The following is a 17788-nucleotide window of genomic DNA, read 5'->3' as shown; positions in this document are numbered from 1 at the left end:
CCAATAATTGTTGTGTTTCCCGCTCTTATGTATAGTGTGTCGTTTGCTTATAGAGTTGATAAATATTTATTTTGAGCTTGCCAGTGGGGCTTTATTCATAGGAATCCCACATTGCCTTTTTGTTCCCTCCATCTGTCTTGGGTTCCCAGGAGTTTTTGACTTTTGAATATATTTTGAGGATATTTTGTCTTAAGGGTCTTGAACCATGCTGATAGTATAAATTCAAATTCTATATCTGCTGGAGTATGCCTAGGATTACTGATTTTCATTTTGTAGACAAATTTGTGGACACTCTCCTCTAGCCTTAATGTTAAGCTCAGGACAAACAAGTTCCCTTATCTTATAACAATTTTCTTCTTTTCTTTTCTTTTCTTTTCTTTCTTTTCTTTTCTTTTCTTTTCTTTCTTTTCTTTTCTTTTCTTTTCTTTTTTTCTTTCTTTTTCTTTTCTCTTTTCTCTTTTTTCTTTTTCTTTTTCTTTTCTTTTCTTTTTTCTTCTTACATTGGTAGGGTAGACCACCAGTCTCTTTCTTTTTAAAATAAACCATCTTACATTGATAGTGTGGGTTAGGGAGGAGAGAGTGTGTCTCTGTTCTCATCTCTTAGTTGTCTTGTCTATCCAACTGGTATCAAAATTTAACCTACAATTCTTAAATTTCTTTTGTAGTACAATGGTTTCTTTAAAAAAGATTTTATTTCTTTATTTGTGCGAGAGAGAGTGCACAGACGGGGGTGTAGGGGCGGAGGGAAAGGGAGAAGCAGACTCCCCTTGAATAGGGAGCCTGATGTAGGGCTCTGAAACCATGACCTGACCCAAAGATCCCAGGACTCTGAGTCCATGACCTGAGCCAAAGACAGATACTTACCCCATTGAGCCACCCACACACCCCAAGATTTTTATCTAGTTTATCAGATATATTGCTGGAAGTAGAAATCCTCATCATATCCTCTTAAATATGTGTAGTATTGTATGTATTGATTATTTGATTGCCATTCACCTTATATTTTAATTGGGCATTTATATAATGTTGTCCTGTAAATGACTACTTTATTCAGTTATTCACTTTTTTGGTAAATACTAATTAATAAGTAGGTAATTGAGATCAATTATTGTGTTCATGTGTACATTAATGAAAAGGTAAAATAATGGTTTTTGTGTCATGTTTTAAGTATTGGGTCTTTAATATGAAGGAACTCTAAATCCAGTAGGGAGAAATACATAAATAAATGAGAAAAGATGGCATTAGAATTTTGACAAAAGAGCAGTGGAAACACAGAGGCAGGAGGCATTGGGGGACTCATATAACCCTGCGAGTGTACATCAGAACCTTTTTCTTTTTAATTTTTTTTGTAATACCTTGGATTTTATTTATTTATTTATTTATTTATTTATTTATTTATTTAAATAAATTTATTTTTTATTGGTGTTCAATTTACCAACATACAGAATAACACCCAGTGCTCATCCCGTCAAGTGCCCCCTCAGTGCCTGTCACCCATTCACCCCCACACCCTGCCCTCCTCCCCTTCCACCACCCCTAGTTCGTTTCCCAGAGTTAGGAGTCTTTATGTTCTGTCTCCCTTTCTGATATTTACCACACATTTCTTCTCCCTTCCCTTATATTCCCTTTCACTATTATTTACATTCCCCAAATGAATGAGAACATATAATGTTTGTCCTTCTCCGACTGACTTACTTCACTCAGCATAATACCCTCCAGTTCCATCCACATTGAAGCAAATGGTGGGTATTTGTCGTTTCTAATGGCTGAGTAATATTCCATTGTATACATAAACCACATCTTCTTTATCCATCCATCTTTCGATGGACACCGAGGCTCCTTCCACAGTTTGGCTATTGTGGACATTGCTGCTATAAACATCGGGATGCAGGTGTCCCGGTGTTTGATTGCATCTGTATCTTTGGGGTAAATCCCTAGCAGTGCAATTGCTGGGTCGTAGGGCAGGTCTATTTTTAACTCTTTGAGGAACCTCCACCCAGTTTTCCAGAGTGGCTGCACCAGTTCACATTCCCACCAACAGTGTAAGAGGGTTCCCTTTTCTCCGCATCCTCTCCAACATTTGTGGTTTCCTGCCTTGTTAATTTTCCCCATTCTCACTGGTGTGAGGTGGTACCTCATTGTGGTTTTGATTTGTATTTCCCTGATGGCAAATGATACAGAGCATTTTCTCATGTGCATGTTGGCCATGTCTATGTCTTCCTCTGTGAGATTTCTCTTCATGTCTTTTGCCCATTTCATGATTGGATTGTTTGTTTCTTTGGTGTTGAGTTTAATAAGTTCTTTATAGATCTTGGAAACTAGCCCTTTATCTGATACATCATTTGCAAATATCTTCTCCCATTCTGTAGGTTGTCTTTGAGTTTTGTTGACTGTATCCTTTGCTGTGCAAAAGCTTCATATCTTGATGAAGTCCCAATAGTTTATTTTTGCTTTTGTTTCTTTTGCCTTCGTGGATGTATCTTGCAAGAAGTTACTGTGGCCGAGTTCAAAAAGGGTGTTGCCTGTGTTCTCCTCTAGGATTTTGATGGAATCTTGTCTCACATTTAGATCTTTCATCCATTTTGAGTTTATCTTTGTGTATGGTGCAAGAGAGTGGTCTAGTTTCATTCTTCTGCATGTGGATGTCCAAATTTCCCAGCACCATTTCTTGAAGAGATTGTCTTTCTTCCAATGGATAGTCTTTCCTCCTTTATCGAATATTAGTTGACCATAAAGTTCAGGGTTCACTTCTGGGTTCTCTATTCTGTTCCATTGATCTATGTGTCTGTTTTTGTGCCAGTATCACACTGTCTTGATGACCACAGCTTTGTAGTACAACCTGAAATCTGGCATTGTGATGCCCCCAGCTATGGTTTTCTTTTTTAAAATTCCCCTGGCTATTCGGGGTCTTTTCTGATTCCACACAAATCTTAAAATAATTTGTTGTAACTCTCTGAAGAAAGTCCATGGTATTTTGATAGGGATTGCATTAAACGTGTACATTGCCCTGGGTAACATTGACATTTTCACAATATTAATTCTGCCAATCCATGAGCACAGAATATTTTTCCATCTCTTTGTGTCTTCCTCAATTTCTTTCAGAAGTGTTCTATAGTTTTTAGGGTATAGATCCTTTACCTCTTTGGTTAGGTTTATTCCTAGGTATCTTATGCTTTTGGGTGCAATTGTAAATGGGATTGACTCCTTAATTTCTCTTTCTTCAGTCTCATTGTTAGTGTATAGAAATGCCACTGATTTCTGGGCATTGATTTTGTATCCTGCCACGCTACCAAATTGCTGTATGAGTTCTAGCAATCTTGGGGTGGAGTCTTTTGGGTTTTCTATGTAGAGTCTAGCAATCTTGGGGTTTAGTCTTTTGGGTTTTCTATGTAGAGTATCATGTCATTGGCGAAGAGGGAGAGTTTGACTTCTTCTTTGCCAATTTGAATGCCTTTAATGTCTTTTTGTTGTCTGATTGCTGAGGCTAGGACTTCCAGTACTATGTTGAATAGCAGTGGTGAGAGTGGACATTCCCTGTCTTGTTCCTGATCTTAGGGGAAAGGCTCCCAGTTTTTCCCCATTGAGAATGATATTTGCTGTGGGCTTTTCGTAGATGGCTTTTAAGATGTTGAGGAATGTTCCCTCTATCCCTACACTCTGAAGAGTTTTGATCAGGAATGGATGCTGTATTTTGTCAAATGCTTTCTCTGCATCTAATGAGAGGATCATATGGTTCTTGGTTTTTCTCTTGCTGATATGATGAATCACATTGATTGTTTTACGGGTGTTGAACCAGCCTTGTGTCCCGGGAATAAATCCTACTTGGTCATGGTGAATAATTTTCTTAATGTACTGTTGGATCCTATTGGCTAGTATCTTGTTGAGAATTTTTGCATCCATGTTCATCAGGGATATTGGTCTGTAATTCTCCTTTTTGGTGGGGTCTTTGTCTGGTTTCGGAATTAAGGTGATGCTGGCCTCATAGAACGAATTTGGAAGTACTCCATCTCTTTCTATCTTTCCAAACAGCTTTCGTAGAATAGGTATGGTTTCTTCTTTAAACGTTTGATAGAATTCCCCTGGGAAGCTATCTGGCCCTGGACTTTTGTGTCTTGGGAGGTTTTTGATGACTGCTTCAATTCCTCCCTGGTTATTGGCCTGTTCAGGTTTTCTATTTCTTCCTGTTCCATTTTTGGTAGTTTGTGGCTTTCCAGGAATGCGTCCATTTCTTCTAGATTGCCTAATTTATTGGCATATAGCTGTTCATAATCTGTTTTTAAAATCGTTTGTATTTCCTTGGTGTTGGTAGTGATCTCTCCTTTCTCATTCATGATTTTATTAATTTGTGTATTCTCTCTTCTTTTTAATAAGGCTGGCTAATGGTTTATCTATCTTATTAATTCTTTCAAAGAACCAACTCCTGGTTCTGTTGATCTGTTCCACAGTTTTTCTGGTCTCGATTTCGTTGATTTCTGCTCGAATCTCTATTAACTCTCTTCTTCTGCTGCGTGTAGGATCTATTTGCTGTTTTTTCTCTAGCTCCTTGATGTGTAAGGTTAGCTTTTGTATTTGAGTTCTTTCCAGTTTTTGAATGGATGCTTGTATTGCGATGTATTTCCCCCTTAGGACTGCTTTTGCTGCATCCCAAAGATTTTGAATGGTTGTATCTTCATTCTCATTAGTTTCCATGAATCTTTTTAATTCTTCCTTAATTTCCTGGTTGACCCTTTCATCTTTTAGCAGGATGGTCCTTAACCTCCACATGTTTGAGGTCCTTCCAAACTTCTTGTTGTGATTTAATTCTAATTTCAAGGCATTATGGTCTGAGAATATGCAGGGGACGATCCCAATCTTTTGGTATCGGTTCAGACCCGATTTGTGACCCAGTATGTGGTCTGTTCTTGAGAAAGTTCCATGTGCACTTGAGAAGAATTGTATTCAGTTGAGTTTGGATGTTAAGTTCTGTAGATATCTGTGAAATCCATTTGGTCCCGTGTATCATTTAAAGCTCTCGTTTCTTTGGAGATGTTGTGCTTAGAAGACCTATCGAGTATAGAAAGAGCTAGATTGAAGTCACCAAGTATAAGTGTATTATTATCTAAGTATTTCTTCACTTTGGTTATTTTTTTTTTTTTAAAGATTTTATTTATTTACTCATGAGAAACAGAGAGGCAGAGACACAGGCAGAGGGAGAAGCAGGCTCCATGCAGGGAGCCTGACGTGGGACTCGATCCCGGGAGTCCGGGATCAGGCCCTGGGCTGAAGGCAGCACTAAACCGCTGAGCCACCTGGGCTGCCCTTCACTTTGGTTATTAATTGATTGATATATTTGGCAGCTCCCACATTCGGGGCATATATATTGAGGATTGTTAAGTCCTCTTGTTGGATAGATCCTTTAAGTATGATATAGTGTCCCTCTTCATCTTTCACTACAGTCTTCGGGGTAAATTTTAGTTTATCTGATATAAGGATGGCTACCCCTGCTTTCTTTTGAGGACCATTTGAATAGTAAATGGTTCTCCAAACTTTTATTTTCAGGCTGTAGGCGTCCTTCTGTAACTTGAATTTTTTAAGGGTGGCAATAGCAAAGATAATTTTGCTTAGTGTTATGCTAGAAACGGTTTTAAGATGCAACCATGTTTTTTTAGTAAACTTGCTAGAATAGCTCGATATCAGTTATGTCAAAAACCAGATCTTTTTTCTTTGTAACTCAAGAGCATTCTGGTGACTTTAATTATTGAAACAAAGTACTGGGGAATTGGGACTAACTTCTCATTTTCTTAGATTAAAAAAATAAAGGTGGTAAAAGTTTAACTGTCACAAATGCTGAAAGTGAGTTGCCTTAATGGTATACACAGGCTGTGTAATTTCTTTTTTTTTTTTTTTTTTTTTTGAGAGTGAGTGAGAAAGAGCACACATGGGGTGAGGGGCAAGGAGGAACAGAGGGAGAGGGGGAAGCAGACTCCCCGCTGAGCAGGGAGCCTGACATGGGGCACAATCCTGGGACTCCGAAATTATGACCTGAGCCAAAGGCAGACGCTTAACTGACTGAGCCACCCAGTTGCCCCCCACCAGGCTATTTAAATCTTTGGACCTTCCATGAGTGTCATGTAAAATATATCTTTAATACTTACTTAAAAATGTTAAAGGAGAGCAAGCTCTTTAATAAGTTTTAAATACTAAACAGCAATTATAGTGTTTTAATTTTACCCTCTTTTTTTCTCATGAAAATTGTAAGAATATTGTTACTATGAAGGTTTAGTTTCTATTGTTGAACCTTCATTTCTATTTTCTTCTTTTGTATAGTTGTCCATTTGAATTTCTTTTTTTTTTTTTCCATTTGAATTTCTTAATGTGGTTGTGTACAAGGGCATTAAAATGGTTCTCACAGTTGTAAATATCACTTGATTAAATAAGCTGTATCTAGTTTTTTCTTTCTCCAGAGTTTTTATGAGTTTCATAAGATGAGATTTTAAGCCAAAGTGTATGAGCATATCAGTTCTGTATTGTCTGAATGTTTCCAAAGAAATTGCTCTAATTAATTTCATTTCCCTACCATTTCCCTTATGGTTGTTTAACTCATTTAGAGTATTTCTATAAAACTATTAAATTTCTGTAGCGTAATATTCCTAATGATGATAGCATAACTTGTTTTAGAAAAGAATATGTAACTACTACTGTGAAATGAGATTAGTGAGAAGTTGACATTTTTACTTTAATCCTTGTTCATTTGGTTAGAAAATACTGGCTTCTGGTGTGAATATCATTGAGAAAGCAAGTGTTTAGGAGACTGAATATGTCTGCAATTTAACAATCTAGTTCAGTGACCTCAAGGAAGGAACTAAATCTACACGTTTCAGATTTCCTGTTTGGGGATTATATTGCGTGGAAAGAAGCAATATCCTTGTTTTTGGATTATAATTGCTTAGAAAGAAGCAATATACTTGTTTTGGAATTTAAACCCAGAAGAGATTAACTGTCTTTAGAGGTTTCAGAAGAGAATAAGTAGGAAATAATGAATTTCGTTAAAAAAAGAGCGGTTGTGATGTTGGTATTTATGAATGATTGTGCCATTCATAGCACTAGGAAAAGCATGTATTTGTGTTGTTTAATTTGAACTTTCCTGTGTGCAAAGTACAGAAAGGTTAAAAATAAACCCATTTTTGTCTCTAAGGACTTAGTGTTTTTATGGTATCATATGAGGTTTTGTTGTACTTAAGCAATATTAAATACTACTGACATGTAGTACATTTATAAATAGTTTTGAGTACAATTTTCTTTAAGGTATGCTTTGCTGTACTTATTAATTTTTTTACATGTAATGAATTTTAATATAAGCTTAGTAATATGGAATATTTGAGTGGTATTTTAATTAAAACCAGGCAGAGAAGATTGATTCTTATCGTTTAGAATGTGTAATGTCTTATAGTTTAAAAATGTATAATTTTTATTCCTGGTCTGTATTATCTCATTTTCAGTAAATAATAGTAAAAAATATATATATATTTGAAGAGTAGATTAAGAATACAGTTCCTTTAACAATTTAATTAAAATATTTTTCTTAACACTAGGGGGCACTCTTGAATTACAGATTCATATCTAAATCCATCTACACTCGCACTGTGGTTTGAAATTATTTGAAAACATGTCATTGCGAACTGAGTGTTGACTTCAGAGAGAATTTGGATTATCAAGCTCCTAGTTTGTAGTAGTGTAAATACAAGTTGATCCTTAATAGTGTTTGTCATAAGGATAATGAAGCTTATGAAATGCTGTAGATTGGAGGAAATTAAAGTATTTCAGTGCTCTGTTCACCTTTGCATTGGTTTTCTAAATGGGTTCTTTTTTTTTAATTTTTTTTTTCTAAATGGGTTCTAAATGGTTTTTAAAACCCATTATTTCTAATATCTTTCTCATTTAAAAAAAGTCTAGCACCATGTCTTGCTCTTAGCAGGTACTTAGGGTATCCGAAGAAATGAAGATTAATTTAAAATTTAAGATGTGGCCGAAGGCTGCTATCATTAATAATAATTTTTAAGCATTTGAAAACCAGCAGCATATTTTGCTACATACAGGAAACATTTTAGACATTTTCATTCACTTGTGTTTGCAGTTAGGATTTTGAAGATACCCACGAGCATGTATTTTGCCAGAGGTATATTTCTAAGGTTTTTGTCTTCTTTAATTCGAAGGCTCTATGGAATTTAAGCTTTGTGTGGATTAAATAAACAAAATCTGCATCATCCTAATTGCATCCTTACCATGTTTCAGCATTGTTTTATGGGCTTCGTATGTATTCATTTCTCCTCACCACAACTCTATGAGGCAGGTAGCTACTGTTATCTTTAATAGATAAGGAAACGGAACCCAGAAAATTTAACTTTGCTGGGCTCAAACTTAGGCAGGCTTGTTCTAGAGTCTGCTTCTAAATCACTGTCCTCTATTGATTCTCCAGAGTGGAAACTTAGCATCAAGAGAATTATTATTGTTATTTCAGACTTAGTTTTTTAAGTCGGTATAATTTAAAATGCCTAATTTACAGACACTTAACATTTCTCTTATGAGAAAAGGTCCTTGAAATTCAAAGTTGGAAAGGGGCCTTGAGTTCATTTGCTCTTGTCATTTTCATAGAGGAAGAAATTCCATTGGAGAAAGGGAAGTTACCAACATAGTGCTATAGGACAAGTTATTTGTGGAAAGGGATGGGAAACACAAATAAATACTCTGGCTTACAGTATAGTGGAAAGAAATGTGGTGTTATGGAAATAATATTTGACTAGAATTTCAGATGGCTTGAATTTTATTCTTGGCTCTTTCATTTACCAGTCTATGTCCTTAGAGGTTCTGTTTCTTTGTGTTATGTGAGCATCATAATGTCTTCCTTAATTTAGTCTTTTTTTTTTTTTTAAGATTTCATTTATTTATTCATGACAGAGACAGAGAGGCAGAGACACAGGCAGAGGGAGAAGCAGGCTCCACGCAGGGAGCCCGACATGGGACTCGATCCCAGGTCTCCAGGATCACACCCCATGGTGAAGGTGGCGCTAAACCGCTGAGCCACTGGGGCTGCCCCTCTTCCTTAATTTAGTCTTACTGGTTGTTGTGAAGATCAGTGAGATAATGATTGAAGATATTTAATAAACTTTAAAACCCTAAACAAATAAACATACATTGTAGACTCTGTATGACACATTCCATAATATTTTATTTTCAATTATTTGTGGTATCTTTGTAAACCAGTTTATCAGCAATGGCAAACTTACTCAGTGTTGTTTCTTTATAGAAGTCATTTAGATCTCTAAAAGATATATTTATCTTTTACCGTGTTGAATTTGTGACATGTAGTTTTATACTTTTTAAATTAAAACTAAAAAAGCATTTTTGGGATACCTGGGTGGCTCAGTTGGTTGAGCATCTGCCTTCAGCTCAGGTCATGTTCTCAGGGTCCTGGGATCAAGCCCCCATGTAGGGCTCCCTGCTCAGGGGGGCATCTGCTTCTCCTCCCTCTGCTGCCTCCTCTGCTTGTCAGCTCTCTGTCTCTCTCTCTCTGTGAAATAAATAAATAAAATCTTAAAAAAAAAAAAAAAACTAAAAAAGTGTTGAATTTTTCTTACAATAAGTGAAAAATTATACTTAAGCTTTACTGATGACAAACAAAAGAGTAACCTGTTTTGAGCATTGCCCGTTTGGGGGTTCTGAAACTTAACTGAAATTTTTAAAAAAAGGTTCAATAAAGTTGAAGTGTTTTATTTCTTGGCATGGTGATAGACATCAATTTGTTTTCTCAAACCTTTTTTAAAAGATTTTATTTATTTGACACACAGAGAGAGAGATTAAGAACATAAATAAGCAAGGGGAGCAACAGAGGGTGAGGGAGAAGCAGGCTCCCCATTGAGCAAGGAGACTCAGGGCTCGATCCCTGTTTTCTCAAACTTTTAATAAGACATAGATTTAAATTTTTCTGTTTATTTCTTACAGGAATAATAATGTATTTGTGGCCTTGGACATGAAGCAGTCAGTCTTCTGTTGCCGTTAACATAGCGTCAAGGACTGATGCTGTGGGAAGCATGGACCTAATGAACGGGCAGGCAAGCAATGTTAATATTGCTGCTACTGCTTCCGAGGTAAGACATTTGAGAAGTTTAGCTGTAGAATTTCTTACCTGACATTCTAATTTTTCAATCATTATGGTTGGTCACAGATTTAAATCAGAACTTGAGGGCAGCCCCTGGTGGCTCAGCAGTTTAGTGCCACCTTCAGCCCCAGGGCCTGATCCTGGAGATCCGGAATCGAGTCCCATGTCGGGCTCCCTGCATGGAGCCTGCTTCTCCCTCTGCCTGTGTCTCTGCCACCCTCCCCCCCCCGCCCCCGTGTGTCTCTCATGAATAAATAAAATCTTAAAAAATAAATAAATAAGAACTTGAGCTACAAATTTTTTAGTTTTAAAATTTTAATTATTCTGTTCACATGTTCACTATACATCTTAGAAATAGTTCATCCTTATCCACCTAAGATATTTGACAAATAATGATTACTTAAAACCTTTTCTAAAAAAAATAAAAATAAAAAAAATAAAACCTTTTCTAGATTTTAGTTTTAAAGGATATATAAAACATCTTTTTTTTTTTAAAGATTTATTTATTTATTTATTCGTGATAGACATAGAGAGAGAGAGAGAGGCAGAGACACAGGCAGAGGGAGAAGCAGGCTCCCTGCCGGGAACCCCACACGGGACTCAATCCCAGGACTCCAGGATCACGCCCTGGGCCAAAGGCAGGCGCTAAACCGCTGAGCCACCCAGGGATCCCCATAAAACGTCTTTTTTAGGGTATTTTTACATTATATGAACCTTAAGGGCAGTAGTACAAGTGAGAATAAAAGACTCTTTTATTTAGAATCACATAATTTTCACCCTGTCTAGATCCCTTGATTCCAAGCCTGTTGAAGATCATAAACGATTAGGCTGCAATGTTGGAAGCGATGTGGTTTAGAGTGTAAAGATGGAAGTGAAGACTAAGCTGGATGCCCATCTCTCCAGTTAATGTGCTGTGATTTTATTTATGCTTCACAGTTTTTCTTTGCTTTGTCCTTAAATCCAGGGTCTTTGCCTGCTTTCCTTAATAACTTTAACATCTAGCTATATTTCTCCTTTATTTTTCTCCTAAAATAGAGATGAAAATAATGTCTATGACTTTTTAACACGTTGGCCTCAAAGTTCATTAATAACTTCAGCTCCATTTTACTCCAGCCAGTTACTTAGGGCTTGCTACCCATGAAAATAGTCGGAGTCTGTGGTTTTGATGTTTCTTCTTATGCTGATGATGTCTGTATTTCTATCTATAGTTCTGATTCCCTCATACATTTTTATTAAGTGTTTCTGATGGACCAGAAATTTTATGTATAATATGAACAAACTCAAATTACTCATTACTATTCTGCTGTGCGATTTGTAAAGAAAATAGCGCGACCCCTCTCTCTGACTTCACCATTTCCCATCACTGTGTATCTCAGCACTGTTTTCCTTGCCGTCTCAATTTAATCTTTAGATTTCCCCTTGGCGTAGCACAACCATTTTCTCATCACAGCAGAGAGAGTTTGCTAGCAGAACAGAAGTTACGCTCTTCTGTAATGTCATCATGGAATGTCATCATGGAAGTGACAGCCTGTTCTCTTTGCCATATTCCATTGGTTAGAAACAGGTCACAGTCCTGCCCACACTCAAGGATGTGAGTGCCAGGAGACGGAGACTGTTGGCAGCTGTCGGAGAGCCCGCCCAGCATACCTCATTGCCTGAGTCCGCTCCTTTTCTCTTATTTCTACTAGCACCATCTGGGTTTGGTCATTATTTTGTGTCTAGATTATTACAGCAGGCATTTAGTTTGATCTTGCACTTCCATTCTCTGCTGTTTTTGGTCCATTTGACTGTAATTCCATTTTAATATTCTTAAAATACAGTTCTTAAGCTTTATTGTATCCCCAAATTGTCCATGGTTCCCCGTTGCCTTCTAATTAAATACAGATGGCCCTAAACCTTTTATTCAAGACTTCTGTCAAAGGGACTAAGTTATCCTTTTAATAGATTTAACTCCCACCAATTATTGACTTGAAGTTTCATTCTAATGAAAGAGTACTATATCTTACTGATTATTTGTATAAACCATTCTTTTCTCCTACTTTGTTATAGTTTTATCTGTATCACTTTTTATACATCAACTTTTCTTCTTCTTGAGACAGGGATTATATGTTTGTATATATGTTTATATTATATGGATGTTTACTGGAGATATTTTTATAACCATGTTTTTGAATATGTTAAGTGTATGTGTGTGTACATATATGTATATCATATTTGTAACTATATATTCTGAAACATTTGGTCTGGTATTACAGGAAACAGTATATAATTATTTGTTAAATAAAATAGATTATTTTACTTGTGAAAAATATCATTTGACTTTCCTCAGGACTCAAAGTAGTATAATACAGTATATGGTAAGTGGAAAAAGACTGTCTTTTAAATTGTTCTACACTGTGGCAAGAAAGTAAAATTGAAAATACGTATTTTCCACCTTCTCTTAAAATATAGATCTGTTAACATACCAAAATGCAAATGTCCCATAAATCTGATGAGCTTACAAAATGGATAAATACTTGATCTGGGTGAATGGCTTCCCTTGTTCCTTTATATTTAACCTGTACTAGAAGCTTCTGAGATTAGAGTGAATCTTTTTCAGATATTTGGAAGTTTCAGTGATTTTAGTCTTCTCTTAAATAAAGAATTACTACTATTCCCTTAGTGGACATTATGTTGAAATGCTGTGTAGCTTATCAATACCAACTTATTTATTGGTATTGGGGAAGCAGATAGAAACATCTTGCTCATAATTTCTTAAGCCTCTCCTGATGACTTGTAAGAAGGAAAAAAAAGAAAGTGATTATTTGTTTTGATAAGCAATAAAATTGCCATTATTTGCTAACTTGTCTTGAATTAGTTAAAAACTTGGAGAAAGTTAGGTTTAAAATTAACATCTTTACTTGACAGAATGAATTTAGTTATTTGAGCAATAACATATCTGTTTGAATGTTTAACATTCTGGATAAATTTCTAAATTAATCTTGGGATATAAAAGAATACTGTTGACATACTATAAGCTAGTCATAATTACAGAGAATAAACAAGTGAAATAAAATAAAATACTATGTATAAAATCTGATTATGGGACTTTGGGTTTCTGCTCAGATATGTAAAGAGGTTGGAATTTATTACTCCTGTCTTCACAACATGAAAAAAGCTGAACAAACTGAAAATCAGTAACCCTTCTTAGCTCTGTCAGAAAATTGATGTCACAGAGCAAACTGACAGTGATGACCCAAAAACTGGAGAGAGAGACAAGTAAAGAATTAGTTTACCAAGAGCAGAAATCACTGAAGGCAGAAATGGGTAGGAAAACTTAAACTATAGTTGAGAAATTGCTGGAGGCTATGTATGGGCTACCCTGAAGTTAAACACTCCCGGGGCCCAGTCTTAGGTTCTCCCAAACCTCACTTTTGTGTTTTACCTCTGGAAGCTCCACCAGATTCTCAAAGGGAAGATTGGAGAAAAATTCCTTCTTGCCTCACATTTTGAAATGTGCCCAGGGCCTTCGGTTCTCCCCATGACCTCCAGGGAAACTACTTTATCAGAGCCTAACCTACTGGGAGGGCGAGAAACACCCAACTCCAGCCCCTTCCAGGATTGGCGGTGGCATTGGGGTACTGGGAAGTATCTGAGGTCACACCCAAGGGCAGGCACAGGCTCACTAAAAGTCCTGACTGTAGGACTTAGAGAATACTTGTCCCCCCATACTTTACCACCACATCAGCAGGATTCCTGTATAATAATGAAAGATTATTAAAAAATAATAAATTAAAAAATAATGAAGGATTATAGCTGAAAGAACTGCAGAGCATAGATTCTAAGAGGGAGTTTCTAGAGAAACCCAAAGAAGGACGCTAGAGGAAATTGAAGACTCAAACACCTCAAGTACAACAGACAGTAAACACAGCATAACTCCTCCCTATATAGAAGTATATATCCTTACATTAAAGGCCTATTTACCTCAGTTCCTTATTACACAGTATGTTATGTCTGGTTTTCAGCAAATTATAAGCCCTACCAGAAGGTAAGAAACATACATAGTCTGGAGAAATAAAGCATGTAACAGAGCCAGACTCAGATATGGCAAAGATTTTGGAATTAGCAGACTGGGAATTAAGATAACCACAATTAATAATGCTAAGGGCTCTAACGAAAAAGTGGACAACTTGTAAGAACAGATGGATAATATAAGCAGGAATATTGAAATTCCAAGAGTCAAGAGAAAATATTAGAAATCAAAAACATTGTGACAAAAATGAAGAATAACTGATTGGCTCACCAGTGAACTGGTAGCCAGTATTCAGCCAATGAAAGAATTAGTGAGCTTGGAGATATGTCTATAGAAACATCCCAAACTAAAATGCAGAGAGAAAACAGAATGAAAAAAAAATGGGATAGAATATCCAAGGACTGGGACAATGACAGAAAGTGTAGCATACGTGTAATGCAACTACCAGAAGAAAAGGGGGCAGAAGAAATATTTGAAATATAATAATGGTTGAGAATTTACCCAAATTAATGACAGATCCTTTCTTTTGAAATGATTTTGATATTTAGCTGCTAATGAAAGTGAAAGAAAACATAAAAATGAGGCATAAATGACAAGCACTCAAAACTGATGTGTAACAGCTGGTAGGTTGACATATGTATTATATACTGGTAGCTGAAACTTTGGTTAATTTTTGAGACATTAGCTGTAGTTCAGTATCCTGTCTCCGTTTAATAGAGCATAATTTAAATGTTCTTACAGAAATGACACTCAGATTTCAACCAACGGAGGCAGAAAACATTTTTGTCTCATGGTACACATGTGGAAATAGGACAGAAATAAGTTCAGAGCCAAAAGCCACCTTTTGTTCTACATGTAGTAACAGCAAATTCAAACTTGAAATAGTAACCTTTAAGCAAAAACCCCTTAAATTTATAATAGTAAGAATAATATCAGTTTTACTATCACAGGGGGACATCACTTAGTTAATGAAGTTTTGAATATTGTCTTATGGTTTAAGTTATGAAAACAATTTGTCTTTGTCTTTAAAAAATTAGTTTAAAAATTATAGAGATGTTCTTCTCCCCTAACTTTTCCCCTTAACCTCATTTGAGAATCCTCGAACTTGTTAAAATCTTTAATTTCTATAAGAAATGGTAGGATGTCAGCATGAGGAAATGGACAGACAAGAAAATGACTCAAGAACCTAGAAAGTAGGAGAGGTTAGACATTCAATTGCCTGACCCTTTATCTAGTGCTCTTCAGCTGAGCAGGATGTTGTACCCATTTTATCTGCTGTGTTTGTTGACAAAGTGCTTTCCCATTCCTTGTTCAGTGTTTAATGCCAGTCGAATTTCTACAGCATCGAATGTGAGACAGTATTAAAATGGCTGCATTTTCTTTCAATTTAACAGAAAAGTAGCAGTTCCGAATCGCTAAGTGACAAAGGTTCTGAGCTGAAGAAAAGCTTTGATGCTGTGGTATTTGATGTTCTTAAGGTTACACCAGAAGAGTATGCGGTAAGTCTCCCACCTCCCCTTTTTCCCGTTCTTGAACATAACCTACACATTGATGCTGTTGAGTGAAGGCACAGCAGAAGGAGGCGGGGGCAAAACACTGGATGTGGGAATTGATGGAGAGAGTAGCACAGCAGCGGAACAAGCAGAGGGATGAAATGGGGAAGGGAGGAAGAGGTGGAGAGAGGTTTAGAGCAGCTTCCTACCTTATACCTTCAGCTTGGCAAATGAGAAGTAAATACTTACTACCTGAAAGGAATGTAACATCCTGTGTCAATTCTACTCAAAACAAAAAAAGTCACATGAGAAAAAAAATGTATTTACCTTTATGGTAAATTGCTTTTGCCCCCTAAACCAACTGTGCTTTACTGACCTATGTAAGAAGTATTTTCACATTTTTATAAGTTAAAAAATTGAAAAATGGAATTTGAAGGCATTATTGCAGTATCATGAAAGATACTTCGAAAAACTTATTTTTTAACTGATACAAATATTCACTTAAGTTCTCTTTCTCCTTTAACTTGTGTTAACAGCATGTATTGATTTCCTGATGGTTGAGCCACTCTTGTATTCCAGGAATAAACTGTGTTCAGTCATACATAGCATATTCTTCTTTGGTGTATTATTGGGTCTTGTTTTACATCTGTAGCCTAAAGTGAGATTGAGGTAGGTCCACAGCTATGTGCAGTCCTTCCAAGAGCTTTAACCCCTGAGCTATGGAGCCAATCCGTGTGCAGTCCTTAGGTAGGAGTCGCCACTAGCATAAGTTTCATTGACTTTTATAAATGGGGAAGAAAACTGTTTTTTATTAGTATCAGATTTTATATTACTGTTTGAGGAAATATGATTTAATAATCACCATAATACTTCTTTCTCCATGAACCAAGAGAACTGATTTTTGGTTTTGATTTTGATATAATGTATGTCCAAATTTTTAAAACCATTTTATTTTCTAACTTTACCTCATTTATCTCATAAGAAAATATGCATAGGCATGAGAAAATTTGAAATAATCATATTTAATAATGGTATAAGGGCAACTTTTCATTTTCTATAATCCTTTTTAAAATTGATACTTTTTCTAGTAAAAATTTTGAGTATTCAATATATTTTAGTATAGAATATAATTTTAATTTACTCAATATATTTTAGTATAGAATATAATTTTAATTTACTATAGAGTATAATTTCATGTCATAGAATTCCCAAGGAGAAATTGTCATTTTTTACCTTTTATTTCAGGGTCAGATAACGCTAATGGATGTTCCAGTATTTAAAGCCATTCAACCAGATGTGAGTAATTTTAAGAATTTTTCCTTTTAAATATACAGAATGATCATTAACAGTATCCCCAAATTAAGAAGTTTTAGAAATGTCAAATTCACATTAGTGTTTAAATGTTTAAAGCTTTTGATGTGACTATCCATATGATATTCAGGCCTCAGAAGCTCATGTGGCAGTCATAGGTATACATCATTGAGCCATAGGTAGGATTTTGAATCATTTTGGTTGATTAGGCTTCATCACTTTTCTGAGTGGTGAACAGACTTAGGTTGAATGATTTACCCAAGGCTTTGAAGCTTTTTCATAAGAGAATAGGAATAAGAAACTGGGTTTCACAACTCCAACACTTTTTTCCCTTACATCTTTACTTATGACTTTATATATGATGGTGTGTTGACATTTTGGTGAGAAGAGGGAGGATCATGGGAGGCATTTTTTAGGTCTACCTACTATAAGCCATTTATTATGCTATGTGTGTGTGTGAACCTGAGTGTGGTGTAGTGTATTTTACTGATGAGAAAACAGAATGACAGTTGTCCTTGCTTCACAGCTAAGTGTGGGAATTGGATTTCAGACTCTAAACACATGCTTTTTCCACATTTACCAAGTAAGAATATAAGTATGATTTTGAACCCCAAAACTAAGGAAATGATGGGGCGCCTGGGTGGTTCAGTTGGTTAAGTGTCCAACTCCTGGTTTTGAGCTCAGGTTATGATCTCAGGGTATGAGATCAAGCTCCACATCAGGCTCCAGTTTCAGCATGGAGTCTACTTGAGATTCTCTCTCTCCCTCTAACAGTCCCTCTTCTGTCCCTCCCCCCAATTGTGTGCATGAGTGCACACATGTGCTCACTCTCTCTCT

The 17788-nt window shown here is 36.1% G+C and overlaps 1 protein-coding gene across 9 annotated transcripts in view; it reads left to right on the top strand.

Moving 5' to 3' along the window:
• Nucleotides 1-17788, top strand: part of RALGPS2 (Ral GEF with PH domain and SH3 binding motif 2) — a 158438-nt gene that overhangs the window by 32917 nt on the left and 107733 nt on the right. For 8 of the 9 annotated variants that reach the window (XM_038542383.1, XM_038542381.1, XM_038542386.1 and 5 more), the window contains 3 exons: nt 9979-10124; nt 15542-15646; nt 16886-16936. In XM_038542383.1, the coding sequence (XP_038398311.1) occupies nt 10068-10124; nt 15542-15646; nt 16886-16936 (213 nt within the window). In that variant the 5' untranslated portion in view covers nt 9979-10067. Of the gene's footprint in view, nt 1-9978; nt 10125-15541; nt 15647-16885; nt 16937-17788 lie in introns of those variants that run through there. The other variant, XM_038542388.1, reaches the window with a different exon arrangement.

The sequence above is a fragment of the Canis lupus genome, chromosome 7 (assembly GCF_011100685.1).
Source record: "Canis lupus familiaris isolate Mischka breed German Shepherd chromosome 7, alternate assembly UU_Cfam_GSD_1.0, whole genome shotgun sequence".
NCBI classification, from domain to species: Eukaryota; Metazoa; Chordata; class Mammalia; order Carnivora; family Canidae; genus Canis; species Canis lupus.
This window is presented reverse-complemented; position numbering and strand designations above follow the sequence as displayed.